Raw genomic sequence first — 14,730 nt, 5'->3', positions numbered from 1 at the left:
ATTCTGAGCGCACTCCCGGGAGGGACGCACAGATGGAATCGCACAAAGTTCAGCGCGAGGAACGATTCGAGAAGTAAACTCGAGGTTCCAAGTTCATTTATCCGTTTCAGTTTCAATCAACTCGCCATAAATCACATTTTTTTTTACTGCTGCTGTCCACAGAGGGACGGATTTAAAGCGAGGCCTCGTAAAGCAGCCACGAACTACAAAGGTATCGTGCAAGGTGTTTCAAACCCCCCCCCATATCTGAGCATTTCGAGGTGCCTGTGCTGACCTTTGCAGCCTGGTAGCCCAGGTTCATCCAGTGTGGCGTGGCGAAGTGCACCGTCTCTGAGACGCTGTAGCCACAGCACACCTTAGAGACAAAGGCACCGGGGTAGCAGACCACGAACTGGCCGCTCCGCTGGACCGTGCGGTAAACCTGGATGCCTTCACGGCACAGCACCTCCGGGGAGATCTGGAAGACCGGCGGGGACAGGAAGCAAACGACCGTTAGAACGCTGAAGCAGCAACCAAACGCACGCAAAAGAAATGTGCAGACGCAGAAAGAACCGACCATGATGTTCTTCTCTAACATTTCTAGTCCTGGGGTGCCGTTGGCCTGAAGCAGTGTATGGACCACCTTGTCCAGCTTCGCCTTCTCCTCAGCAGGGACAGAATACCTTTGGATCACACAAGGACGTCAAATAATACTCCGTCCACAGAGCGGAAACTATGTAGTTACATGATTCCTGGTGTCCCGAGTGAAACTCACCAAATGCAATCAGCACCAGTGTGTAAGTAATCGATATACGGAAGGCGATTTTGGTCTCGAGACCAGCATGAGGTAGAAAAGACCATGCCAACGTTGAGCCAGGGAATGGTCACCCCTGGGGAGTCGAGGGAGAGGAAGATCAGATGATTAGCACCGGGAAAAATGCACAGAAACCGAGGAGGTGATGCATTTTGGGTGTCCTTACCGGGCACAGCACCGAGATGCCTCAGAATGGATCCAGCGTTGTTGGGGAGGACGGTGAGGTTCCATCCATGTCTGTGGTAAAGACGAGAGAACTGTTTAACCCAAGACTACCGAGACAACAGAACCAGCTTCGATGCTAACGGCTGGCTGTAACGTTTACGAGCTACGCACTTCGAAAACGGTTCCGACTTTCCAGTGGGAAAACCGCTACCGTGCGTACTGGTGTCCACCTTCCCACAATGCACTGCCACGTGGCAGTCCCTCTGCTCCACGAGCCTCCAGTACTCTTGCTGCAAGAACAAAAGAGAAGGAACGCTTGAAGCTCTTCAAGAAAGAGGAATCATTTTCAGAGTTAGTTGTGACTTTTGCTATAAAGGATAAGACGGCATGCAGGTTTTATACCTCGACCTCGGCGGCCCCCGGTTCCTTGATAAAGCACATGGTCATGGTGTTCCGAGCTATCCTGAAGAAGTTAGTCAAAGACACCGATTTCCCCTGCAACAAAAGAAGGCTAATGTCAGTTTGGTTATATCCTGGTTTCGTGTCAGAGGAATGAACTCAAAGGGTCTTTTATTCCGTTCCATAATATCGTAACGCAAGGAAACACTGATGAGATGTTTTCTCGATGAGTCGGTAGCGGCCCTGGCTCAGTGTCCAAGCCTCTCCTGGGGGTAATTAGAGTTAATTATACCCTTGACATGCACTTTGTTCTCCTGATAGAAGAGAGAAATACAACCTCCTCTGTGGGGGCCCACTCGTGATAAAAACTGCTTTCAAGTCTGAGCTGACGGGTTGTATTTAGACAAGCCTGTCCTGTCAGGATGGCGATACCGTTCACATGTCACCGGGTTGAATGGCGCTCCTGTAGCAGCTCCTGGGCTGCTGTAGGGGGAATATCGAGGGGGATTTGGTTGCCCGGGGGGGGGGGGGGGGGCATTCCTACTTTGTTCAGAACTAACAGAATAAACGTCCATCTATCCATTTTCTTCCACTTTTCGGGCCACGGGAGTTTCTGGAGCCTATCCCAGCCCCCGATGGGCGAGAGGCCGGGTGCACCCGAGGAACCCGGAGAGAAGAATTCTGCACAGACAGGGTACCTTCTTTCTGTGAGGCGACAGCGCTACCCGCTACGCCACCGTGTCGCCAGAATAAACCTAAATCCAGATAAGGAGGAATACTGACCACCTCGCTGCGTGGAACGATCAACAGCCGAACGGCCGCTACTCGCTCGCAGGCCGGCCCCTCTTTAAAATGGAACCATGAATGAGGACAGAACCTTGTTCCTCACCTTGTTGATACACTTGTGCTGGTCGCCGAGGACGCCGCCGCCGCCGCCCTCCTCCCGCTGCTGCTCCTCCCCGTGATGCCTGTCATCTTTGCCTAGTTTTTCCTGAGCGAAGAGCCTGCGACGGCCCGCTTTGACCCGAGCCTCCAGCTCTTTCAGACGGTGATAGACTCCATTGGTGCGGTGGTGCCCCGTCGCCCCCCCCACTACCCCGTCGACCAGCCCGTTCTTGGGCTCGTAGCGCGGCAGCACCAGCGCGCTCGGCGCCGACGAGTCCGAGAGGCCCTCCAGGGGGCCGCGGCGCAGCTCCAGGTGCTTCTTCTCCTGCAGCACCTCGGCCTGCAGTCGGAGGCGCTCCTCGGCGCCGAGCGAGTCGTAGGAGAGGACGTACTGGAGGTAGGCCTCCTGAAGCTTGGCCAGCCGGTCCTGCGCCGACTTGGGGATGCGCAGCAGGTCGGCCAGCTTGGTCCACTTCTTCAGGTCCATCACCTGCTGCATGCCGCCCATGTCATTGATGAGCTGGAAAAAACGTGACAGGTCCACTTCACAGCCACCTGTGCGGAGCAGGAGGAAGGAGGTTAGGGGATCGAACAACGGAGTCGGACAGGAGTCGAACCCGGAACCTTCTCGCTGTGAGGCGACAGCGCTAGCCCCAGCGGGGTTCAGTTTTAAACGCTGTTCCGGTATGCCATGCGTCGTCACTGTGCCAAACAAATACGCGTTCTGATGATGTGGAACTGATCCGGGCACAGTCGAGGATGTCATTCGGAAGCGGAGGCCGCCAGATCGCTCCGGCTAACAGCCGCATAGCCCAGCTGCGCTCACTGGGCTAATCGGAATATCGCCGTAAATAACAGAAACAAACACGCGGACAACAAGACGATTCAACAATCGCACGAGGGCACGGGGAAAAAGTTCGGATACAGTTTCAGGCGGACGACAGGAAGGAACCTGCGTCTCACTGCTTAGTTAATTCAATCGACCCAGGAAGGGCTTGCATTCACACGGCCCGCCCACACGGAGGCGCGCTTGTTTCTCTCACCAATGACCGGTGGCTCGTCCATGGCAATGCCCTGAGATTTGAGGTGCTTGCGGATGCAGGCCAGACGCTGAACGTTGGGGCCCCAGCGCCGGCCCAGCATGTGGACCCTCTGCACCTGTGTAACAAACCGCATCTCCTCACTCAGCTTGCACTCCGGTCGCCAGTCAGGGGGCGGGGCCACGCGGCACATCCCGGCCGCCTCCGCCTGTTCCCTCACAGCGTCCAAGTACACCAGAGGGTCCAGGAACTCTCGCGGAGCAGGCCGGAAGGCGGGGGCTTCGCCTAGTGCCGCCCAGCCCTCCGGCCTGCTGCGGTGGCGCTCCCACTCCTTTTCCTGCTCGTGTTCCTTCTGCCGTGTCATCTCTTTCTCACGCTCCCACTCCTTGTCCCGGTCAGCGGTCCGCACCGTCGCCGGTTTGAGCTGCCCGGGGCTGCAAGTAAGCAGAGAGGAGGCGTTGGAGGAGGACATGGAGGTTTGTTGGGGGTCTGAGGTAGTGCTGGCGTGGCTGGGATGGTTCTGTGGATGATTCTGGCCTGAAGAGGGGGAGGAAGAGGAGGAGCTCCGGCTGTGGGACCTACTTTGCTGCTGCTGTGCTTGCCTAATTAACATCAGCTTGCCAGCCGACGCCCGCTTGGGCCGCTGGTTCACCGGCTCCACGCTGGCTGCTGGTGTCGTGGGAGCTTGTTGAGGTGGGGGGGTGGGAGGTGGGAGTGGGGTCGCAGGCGGAGTTTTAGTCGAGGGAGGCGTTTCTGACTCGTGTCCATTAGAGACAGGCGTGGCTGGGGCGGAGCTTTGCGCGGCAGCTCTGTCTTGATTGGCCACCTTCTTGCTGCTGCTGCGCGTCTCCAGAGGCGCCGGTTGAACTTTGGCCTTCTTGGCCTTATTGTCAGTGGTTTTGGCTTTCTGTTCCACAAGCCCCGCCCCTACCGAGTTGAGCACCACCTCCAGACGCCGTTTGGAGTTGCGCAGTCCTTCCCGACCCGGGCAGTCGCCTGGGCCCTGCTGGCGCTGGCACAGTCTCTGTCCGTCCTCCTTGACCAGGCGTTGTGCCGCTGCCCATTTAGCCGGCCGTTGATCCGAACGCTGGCGGCCACGTTGTGCAGCCCGTTGGATAGTAGCACCTGTTTGCGGGTTTTTGCATTGCTGTGGTGGGCCGGCGCCGCTGCTTTTCCTGAGTTGGCCAGCCCGTTGCTGGCTGCTGGCTGGCTGTGCTGATTGTGATTGTTCGCTGACGACGTTGCCGAGGCGGCGCTGCTGCTGCTGTGTTTGGTTTGCTTGACCAGTTCCTTCTGCTTGGCTTTGGTGTAGGTGACGTGGCCCTTGGACACGGTGGCTGTGTACTTCTTCACAGTTTTGGACGGCAGTCGGAAGTCGCGGGCCTTTTTAGCAGCCCCAGCAGTTTGTGCCGAGCCAGCCCGCGTTAGCCCGTTCACTTTAGAGACCTGAGACCAACAACAACAACAAAAAGAAAAGTGATCGATTATTAGGACAAAACGGGTCTCATCTTGAAGCTGTGGATAAGGAGCGGCAGGCGAGCGGTACGCAGATAAACCGGGTTTGATCAGTAGTACGATAACTTAAACCGCTACTGCCCGAGATCGTAGCACCTCAGATTCTGAACTTCAACCGGTCAGACCGACACTATCTTTAGAAACCAAAGCTATTCAGAGAACCAATCATCTGTCTTGATTACTATTATTTCAAATGCAGCAACACAAAGGCTGACATTTAGAAAATAATAAAAGGACAACACACAGACACGTTTAGAAAGAAGAAGAGGGGGGGGAAAGGAGGCGTGGCTCCATTTGACCCGCTGTACGGTACGAGGTGGTGGTCGCAGGAATGAAGGCTAATTCAATCCAGGTATATTAAGACGCCAATTCGCCGTGCCACGGTTCACTATTCATTCAAGGATACAAGGAGTAAAGGTCCGGTTTGTGTTGCGTGTTTGTCAGAAAGAAACTGGGCGTGTGTGTGTGTGTGTGAAGTGTTTGAGGCCTCCAGCTGTAGATCAGAGGTCTGGCACACTGGAGTCTGGTTCCACGGCTGGATCGCTGGCTACAGCTGTGGGAAGAAACGTTCGCTGAGAGGAGATCCACAGCTGGGCCAGAACACGTTAGAGTCCGTTGTGTGAAGTTGAACCGTGTCCGGGACTCCCTCTGGCTGTTCCCGCCCCGTCCTGCCCTCCCTCTGTTTCACTCCATAGCCTCATCTGCACACTTTTAGAGCTTCTCATTCTTCTCCTTCGTGCTGATTGGTCCTTACAACATCGTATTATATTTACTTTCTGTCTGCTTTTATTCAAAAATGTAAACAATGCACACGAAGTAGAGGTACACACTTTGATACGCAGGTCGTAACTGATCCCCGTCTGCGTGTGTGTTCCCCTCCAGACCAGCCGGAAGTTCAGCCGGCGCCGAAAGAAAAGAGGAGTGATGAAGTTATCAATCAGGGTCGGGCGCCACAGGAGGGAGGCGACAGCCGGCCCATTGACAGGTTTGTCTTTGTGTGTGTGTGTGTGCGTGCGTGCGTGTGAGTGTTTGTCTCAGGTGGTGGGGCCGACACAAAGACTGGGCCATTAAAAGATAAGGGGGGGGGGGTGAAACCTAACCCTGCCTCCGTCAATATATTGCCCTCCAACACACACACAGGAGAAACAGAGGGTGGTAAGGAAAGCAGGAACGTTGGGAAGGAAGCCGCATCGGTGCAGATCAAAGGGCTAAAGCTAAAGCGTTAGCGTTAAAATAAGAACCAGCGGCTAAACAGGACTGAGCTCACGTAGCTGCTATTTTTGTCCGGCTACAGTTTGCTGACAAAGCACCCAATCTCAGAAACGTGTTGTCATGACCCATTTTAGCCACCGGGGGGCTCAGTGGTCCGGCGGTCTCCGAAAGGGGGGCACGGCACGCTACCCTCAATTCTCTCAGGAAGAAAGAACACAGAAGGGTACGGAAATGTCCTTATCCTCACTCTGCTCGAGCGAAATCAGAGGGACGTGAGGATGACGAGCTGAATGAGGAAGACACACACGGAGGCAGGCGGTTCTGGAGTGGATTTCAGTTGCATATTCGTGGGGAGGGGAGGGGAGGGAGAGAGAGAGAGAGAGGGGGGTGGGTCTAGATGACATCATGTGTTGCTATAGCCCAGCTGAGGCCTGGCAGGAAGATTTTTAACAGGCAACATCTGCAGGAGCCGGCTCAGAGACGAGGGAGGGGAGAAGAGAGAGAGAGGGGAGACGGACAGACAGACGGACAGACAGACAATAGAAAAAAAGACAGGAGAAAGTTTAACCCTCGCCAAGCCTCGCCTGATAAAAGGATGGATGAGGTGAGATCAGCTTTGTTCTGATGTCACACATCTAACCAGCCCAGCGAGGGCTGTGATTGGTCAGATTGTGTGTTCTTTCCAACCTGTTTCCTTCCGCTGGAGACTTGAATTGAAGGCATCTTGAAGAAAGAGAATGATGTTCATGATTGGGGGGGGGGGGGGTCATCTAATGACAAACGTCCATCAGCAGTGATGAGGAGAGCGGACGATGAAAGGGTTAAATCCGATGCTGAATAATAAATCAAACGCAACGTTGCCGTAATTCATGGCTGCCGGAACGCCGCGACGGCGGACCATAAATCTGGCTCGAGCCTCCTTCCTCCCCGCCGCTGTCTGTTTAGGCGCCGATGCGCCGGCGCTCTGGGCAGGTTGGCGTTTCAGCAGATGGAGGAACGTCGCTACAGCCTGCCGCTAATAGCGTGCTGGGGGGCGCCAAAAGCCCGGGTTCGCTGGCCGTCGCAGGACGACTCGCACACGTTGGTTATTTCATTAAAAGGGACGGAATAATGCCGTCGCATAAAGAGGTACGCCGGTGTTCCGTCGATTCGAGTCGCTAATAAATTTGGGAAAATTGAATCCCAGCAAATTGAATTATGATAATGTCTTCAGCCTCCAGTTTTACACACACACAAGCCCGACTCCGTTTTACGACAACATCATCACTTAACCTCTCGATGCGTGTGTTTTTCGCCGTCGACGCAGTTCCAAGTCTCGAGCGCACGCTACTCACGCACATACCGCTCTCGCTAATTGAAAGGAGCGCGAGGAAAGCGGGGAGAAAATGCACTAATCTCGTAAATGATGGGAGCCGGGTTGTCAAGGGCGACATCCATCTGTTGGACACGGAGAAGGAGACGCTGGGGGGGGGGACAAAGCGAAGCGTGAAGAGGAGTGCCGGCGACGTGAGCGAACCAGGAGAGGAGGAGGAGGAGAAGGGGGAAGAAAAACCTGAAGCCTGATAGAGGCTGATGCTCGGGGAGGAAGAGGAGGAGGAGGGGGAAATGGAAAAGAGGACAGGTAGAAAGAAAAGGGAGCTTCAGCAGACTTGTTTCCGAAGCTTTCTCACCGGAACCTCCTCTGTCTAATCTCCTCCTCCTCTCACGGGTTTCGTGAAACCTGCTTAGCGCCACAGAGAGGAAGGCGGGCCTTCACAGCGGCCAGCGCTGCTATATATAGCTGCAGTCATAGCAGACCGAAACACAATCACTGCTCCCTCCGACGAGGAGAGGAGAGGAGAGGAGAGGAAACAAAGGGAGCATTTAGGAGAGGAGAAGGTGCAGAAAGATTTGGGGAAAGTCGGATTTGGCAGATGGATGAAAGAAAACAAGATTTAAGAGGGGGCCAAACGAACATTCTTCACCTCAAGCTTCTTAACGCTGGATATTCCATGTCATCTCCAGTTAAAGGAAACGTTCCCTGCATGCAGGAGGGAAGTTTGTGAAGCTTCCCAACGGGCCTCCCGGTCATTCCGTACCTGTTTGCGTAGCTCCTCGCCGGCCCTCCTCGCCGGCAGCCCGTTGGCCGAGCCTCGACTGCTGGCCAAGGCCTGCTGCTCCCTCAGGTGCTCCCGGGCCTCCGCCCGCTCACTGCGCTCCCTCAGGAGGGGCGGTGGAGGAGGTGGCAGTGGCGGGGTTGGAGCGTCCCTGCTGTGAGCCCCCGCTTTGGGCCTGGGGCTCTCCCTGGTCCCCACTTTACTGTGGCTGTGGAACACTGGAGAGGAAACACAGACGCCGTTTCGTTTATGAAGGAACGCTACAGTCCAGCTTCGCACGACTCAAATACAGCATGTGGTGTGTGCGTGTGCGTGTGTGCGTGTGTGCGTGTGCGTGTGCGTGTGCGTGTGTGTGTGCAGACTTCACGCAGCATTTATTGAAGTGTAAAACACAACAAGTCAACATTAAGCCCCTGTAAAGAAAACAAGACTCTGTGGAAAGTCAAAAAAAACCATGAATACCCTTAATAAGACGTATTCTAGACAGTCTTTTTCCTCTCCCTGTGCCAATGCCAATATGTGGACCCGAGTTCAATAACTTCTGGCACCGAACCACAAAGACCAGGCGGGAAAAGTCCACGCAAACATTGGAGTGACAGGCTTTTGGCCCGCGTTTAGCCAGCAGTCAGTAAAATATGCACGACTTAAGGCGTGCATGAAAACGTCTCTATGCTGCATGTCAATGAACCTGTTCAAAATGGACACAGGTTACGTCGACCTTGTGGGGGGAGCGAGCTGATTAACATACACAGTCAATGGCGCTCTCTTCGGCCTTTATGAGGCTCCGTTTCGACTTTCATGGCAGCTTAAACACGGAACAAATCGCAGCAGGCCGCGGTACGCGAGGGGCATCTACGGTACGCGCGTAGCACGACTCGTACGGTACGCGCGTAGCACGACTCGTACGGTACGCGCGTAGCACGACTCGTACGGTACGCGCGTTGTGCTGTGAGAAAGCGTGCTCGAGTGGTGTTTGAGCATCGGTGCATGCGTCCATCCGCAAAGGTGTGCGTGGAGCGCAAGTCGGACATTTCGAAGAGCGAGCTAAGCAAGAAACCGAGCTCATTTAGCTATGTCAACATGGCACGCTGCCGACCGAGTGGGGAGATGGAGCTCTGATGAATTGTCGGGCCTCTACTGTCGCTTCTCACCTACTCCTCCTCTTCCTCCTTCCTCGCTCGTGTAACGCTGCCCCCCGCTGGAAACCCGGCTACATATACAAGCGTCACGTTTGACACCAATCTGAAACCGCGTGTTTGCTCGATTGCCACGACGGCAGAAAGATCATCTCCACACTGGAGTCATGATCTCTATTCTACGTGCACGCCTACGTATGCAAACACTGATTCCAGCGTCCTTAACCCCCCGCCCCTCACGTCTGCTGAACCCCACAAAGTGTATCTGCATATTTTCCTCTTATCTATTTATTTTGCATGCCGGAGCGAAGGCACCGCCTCACAAACAGTGTTGGTGCAGGAGATAAGGAGACTGAGCAACAAGCCTGGATTCGTTGGTTGGGGGGGGGGGGGGTTTAGACCTCCTCCTTTCCCGTGCTCCTCCTGCTACGGATGCCTCCACACGGAGCTGCAGCAGATGCTCTGATGAAAAGTCAGGAAGGACACGCTGTGCTGCAGGGTTAAACAGCGTCAGCGGTCCGTTCTCCATGACTTCATCATAAGCAAGTCTCCGGACCTTCGCTCGCTAATTTTCCCATAATCCCACCAGTCTGTTTGTCCTGCCTTCCTCCTCCTCCTCCTCCTCCACATCCCACTTGAGAGGATGACAGAGGAACGAGCTGAGCAAAAAGTTCACCTTTTGAACCTTTCTGGCGGCATTTCTACAGACTAAGGAGGGAGTGGGCGAGGAGGAGGGACTGAGGAATCCGTATCTTGTTTCATGGAGGGGGACGGGGGCGGGGGACGACGACGGGGGGACGCCTGGCCGGAAGTATTGCGTGTCCTCCAGATTAAAATAGTTTCTCATGTGCTTCAAAAAAACTAAAACAATGGCTATACCTAAAATGTGCGGTGACACCAATCGATCTACAGAAGACTCTTCTCTCCCCCCCCCCCCCCCCGACTTGCCCCGCTGAGTTAGCCGCTAACAGAAAGAACCAACTGGTAGCATGTGCACGTTTAATTCCGTGGAGACAATTATGCGTGTGATTAAAACCCGGGTGTGAGATTGTTGCAGCATCATAACGCTGAGATCCCTTCTCCTAGACTCCAGTGTGTACCTAAACGCCGCGTGTATCCCGCCCTCATCCAATTGTCCACGCGCCTCCCCGAGGGGGGGGTGCACGCGTGTGCCGTCACGGCATCGTGCTTGTCGATGGGGGGCCCCCGCCAGCTGTTTCGGCGCATCCATAAACACCTTGTTAGGATTTAGCAAGCTAAGTGTTAATTGGCGTGGAAAGAGTCGGCGTGTCGCTCCGCTCCGTCCCGAGCGACCGAGCCGCTCCTCTGCTGTGGAAAACGAGAGCGGCAAACTCAGGGACGCGTTCAGGTTCACAGTCGAACACGATGCGAGACGGTCGACTCCCTCTCGTCCTGTTGCTGAATTTATTTAATACTTTCCAAATTGGATCTCGCTATCGCTCTCGAGTCGTTCTGCTGGGAAACGCCAGCAGAGAATATCAACTCCTCTATTCTCCTCAGACGGTAAACAGACGAGATCAGCCGACTGAATTCACAGTCCACCTCCACCAAAGCCGCACCTCATCGGGAACGCCTGCCTTTCCCGTTGGGATCGCGTCGGAGAGGCGGCGACTCTGAAAGCGTTCGTCTCGTTCTCACCGTGCCCATTGAGCGGCTGCCGGGTGGGAATCCTGCCCTTGCGGGGCGTGGAATGGCAGGAAGCGGCGGCTGAGGCGTGACTGCTGCTTCCCCCACTGTGAGAGTGGACCCCGCTTCCATTCCTGACCTCCTCTTCCTCCCTGCCTCCCTCCTCCCCCAGGCCCGCCTCTTCTTGGGAGCCTCCAAAGTAGGCCACGTTGTCGGGCAGGGCTGACGAACCTGGGTGAAGAGGGAGCAAGAAGAAAGGATGAGAAAGGACATGAAAGGACTGACATCTAATCTCGCCATCAATCCGCGAGCGGTGAAATATTCATGCGGGAATAGAAGCCGCTTGTGAAAGACGGCGATCCTGCTCCTGTAGTTTCACCTGTAATTAGCGCAGCCGGCGGCCTGTTGCTGCTTTGTAAACTACTCTGCACACAACGGCCCCATTGTTCGATTCACACGCATTCAAAGCGGGAAAGCACGGCACAATGCTGAAACAATTTGCAATACAAATTGCAGCATTTATTCCGTGTCTGAAGACCGCCATTATCCTGCAGGTAACGAAGTCTGCATCTATTTAGCATTTTATCTACAGACATTGTTTCTGGTTTGCTGGAGTGTCCCAGCAGGATGTCAGCGGGGGGCGTCTTTGTGCACCAGACGGGGGGGGCTCGCTTGATGCAAAACCAGCAGGTCGACACTTTTATTGAGGAACACTTACGCTACACGTGCTCAAATATCCAACTGTATGAAAGACTGACTTAAGAAACCAAAGAAGTCACAGCTGGGCTAATCCCAGAACGTGTCCCCTTCACCCTTTGAACGGTATCAGTGTCGATCTCTCCTCCTGCACAAGACGAAACCTGAGGACCCTCTCTTTCCCCTCCTCCTGTCATACTCAATCACTTTCATTGTCAGCTCTGAAAAAGCCAGTCCAGTCAGCGCCGGGAGGAGGTAAACGGCGTTTGGCAGCGGCCGGACCGTAATGTTACCTCGGTTAGCTGAATGTAGCCACGCAGTCGCTCTCATAAAATGGTAATAAAGCCCAAAGCCATGTTAGTAAATCTCGTAATGCTGCACCCGTAAATCAGTGTGCAAACAGCTGTTGGAGCCGCGCCGGCTCTGGAATACGAACTGCGGCTGACTTGCAGAGTCGTGACCGACAGGACAAGTTCGGACACAATGGAAATCGTACCGGAGACGCGCTGACGTTGGAACAATAGACCAGGAGGAGACCGTTAATGCACGCTTGGGCTTGATTTACCACGGGACATCCTTTGACCTGATGACCTACTTGACCTACAGGTGGTCCTCCATCCACCCCCTTTAGAGGCGCCATCTACAATGGGCCAGTCTCTCCCGGACAAGCCGTGAACACGTGGATCTTAAAGTGACTTGTTCGATTGGAGATTGATCGATGGATCGAGCCAACATCCTCCATCCTCCGATTGAACCAGGAAGCACCTACTTATATCAGCAGCTGCCGTGTTCTTTTTTAATGATCCTTTAAGAGGGGCCAGAGTGCTTAAAGGACATTAATTAGAGGCAACGCAAGATTATATATCAATTAAAATAAAGTTAATCCTCTGGAAAAGAGGCTGAATTTTTTACGAGTCTGCATTAAGCTATACTGAGCGTTTAAAAGCGACGCTGAATTACGACTCAGTCAAGCCGATTATTAAATTAGCACTCTTGTTTTTGGAGAGCGCTGAATTGCTTATCTTAAATTCGACAACATTCAATACGTTGGTTCATGTCTTAAGAAAAATAAGAGATCGTGCTAGAAAGAAGACAAAAATGATTCCATTTCCTAACCGGGAGCTTTGAACCGGGAATACGCAGAAAAACCTCGGCACGCAGCGTCCGGCGTTCGGCGTCGAACCGGGTAGCGATGTCCGTCTGAAACGTTCAAACGACTGTACCCACCCGACGTCATTTTTATTCATTGGACATAAAACAAACACACCACCACTTGTGTATCTTGGTTAACAGAGCAAAGGGTCCTCTCTTAGACCAAACAAAATCACCGTGGCGACACACACACACACACCGAGCCAATGAGCTTCTAATTACTTGCCTCATTAGCTAAATGGCTGTAATTTACTGGCCTGAACACGGGTCACAGGGTCAATGGCAAACAGACCACATGAGCATTCAGAGCCAGAAGTGAAGGGAGGAGTGTGTGTGTATGTGTGTGTGTGTGTGTGTGTGTGTGCTTGGCGCGGCAGGGAGGTGCAGATCAACAACTGAAATCATGCAAATACAGTCAGAATTGTGGTTACTGTCGAATTACGCACGGGAAAGAAAATCTGGCCAGAGATCAGACGTTTAACAAATATTTAACATCCCCAAAATATGACCTGCAATACCAAACACCCTGAAAGCATCAGCTAGCAGACCCCCCCCCCATCACATTGTGTTTTAATCCACCTCATTCTGGCCACAGACGAATCATAATTAAGTCTGAGTCTATTAGGATTGTCATTTTTAATGGGGCTCTTGTGTCGGGAGGGGGGTGTCATTTCAAGCCCCCTTTTCTCTGGTTAACCTCCGTTTGTCCCCATAACTGGTACTGAAAAAACTATTTAAATCATCAATCAGGCCAGTTTTTGGCTGCCATGGCGACATCTGGACCTCCCGACTTGCGTTAAAGCGCTTCACGCGTGCACAGGAAGTACGAGCGAAGGTCAGGAAGTAGACGAACCGAGACTCTCTGGCACGGAAAGGAAAAGTTCGTCCCTGCAGCGGCGCTTTGCCAAGAGTTTAGTCGGTCATTACGGGAGACATGGAGACAGAGATTGAGACAGGATTAGGGATTAAGTCCCACTTGACATTGATCTCAGCAAAAGCATCAAGCTCACAAACAGCGGTTCTACTCGTGGAAAAACACACAAGATGCATGAAACAAACGTTCCTTATTTGTATTCAAAGAATAACCCTTAAACAACAATCGCTCCCTAAAGACTTCAATTTGAAACAAATCCCTCGACTGACTTTTGAAACCGGGGGAGCAGATCCTCCGTGAGAATCTCTTCCTCTTGCTCCTCTCAGAGCTGCCCCCACAAGGCCATCGGAGGCACTGCGCCCTCTGGGGTACCGGAGGCAGACTGTCTGGCTACCTCCCAAATGCATTTCACCATGGATATAAACAGTACGACTACAGGCCTGGAGCACACAACACCATTCTGAGAACACAGGCAAAAACATTGAGGACTCTGTGTGTGTGTGTGTGTGTGTGTGTGTGTGTGTGCGTGTGTGTGTGCGTGTGTGCATGAGACGAGTGGTGAGATAAACACAGAATTTAGGTCCTAGACAGTGTGGGTGGCGAGCATCATACATGATGTTCATCCTTCCAGACTGAAATATTATATTTTTTGCTTTTCTTTCCGGTTACTCCCACATTGCATCAGGCAAGCCCCTCCCCATCAGGTGGAATTAAAAATATATTTCCCATGGATACAGCAACAAAAAAAAGCCAAAAAAAAGCCACGGGCGGGTGGAAATAATACAAGGAACCACAAAAGAACAAGGTCTGGAGATAACGAACTCCGATTGGGTATAAGTGGGATGACGGATGGCGGCGTGACAACAGCAACGCTTGTTTCTCTTTGTTGTCGCAAACTTTGTCGCGTCAAATCTTTCATGTTTTATGGCCTTTTGTGTAGCTGTCAGAATGAGTGATGGGTAGAAGCCTTTGGGGTGGATGTGTAATGTTTACCAGATAAGAAAAGCAAACACCACAGTGGGTGTGTGTGGGGGAGGGGGGGGGGGCTGGGAGCTCGTGCATTGTGAATGTGGCACCTGAGATAAATCTCACTGATGTGGTTTTAGGGTAGAAACTATTC

The 14,730-nt window shown here is 53.2% G+C and overlaps 1 protein-coding gene across 1 annotated transcript in view; it reads right to left on the bottom strand.

Annotated features, from left to right (window-relative positions):
• jarid2b (jumonji and AT-rich interaction domain containing 2b) overlaps positions 1-14,730 on the bottom strand; it is a 31,148-nt gene that overhangs the window by 347 nt on the left and 16,071 nt on the right. Inside the window, 11 exon segments of the mRNA XM_068747542.1 lie at positions 275-457; positions 557-662; positions 755-869; positions 960-1,030; positions 1,130-1,248; positions 1,361-1,453; positions 2,247-2,797; positions 3,286-4,329; positions 4,332-4,728; positions 8,088-8,323; positions 10,901-11,119. Coding sequence (XP_068603643.1) covers positions 275-457; positions 557-662; positions 755-869; positions 960-1,030; positions 1,130-1,248; positions 1,361-1,453; positions 2,247-2,797; positions 3,286-4,329; positions 4,332-4,728; positions 8,088-8,323; positions 10,901-11,119 — 3,134 coding nt within the window.

Source organism: Brachionichthys hirsutus, chromosome 13 (genome assembly GCF_040956055.1).
Source record: "Brachionichthys hirsutus isolate HB-005 chromosome 13, CSIRO-AGI_Bhir_v1, whole genome shotgun sequence".
Lineage (NCBI taxonomy): Eukaryota > Metazoa > Chordata > Actinopteri > Lophiiformes > Brachionichthyidae > Brachionichthys > Brachionichthys hirsutus.
Note: the sequence above shows the minus strand (reverse complement) of the source record. Positions and strands in the feature narration are given on the sequence as shown.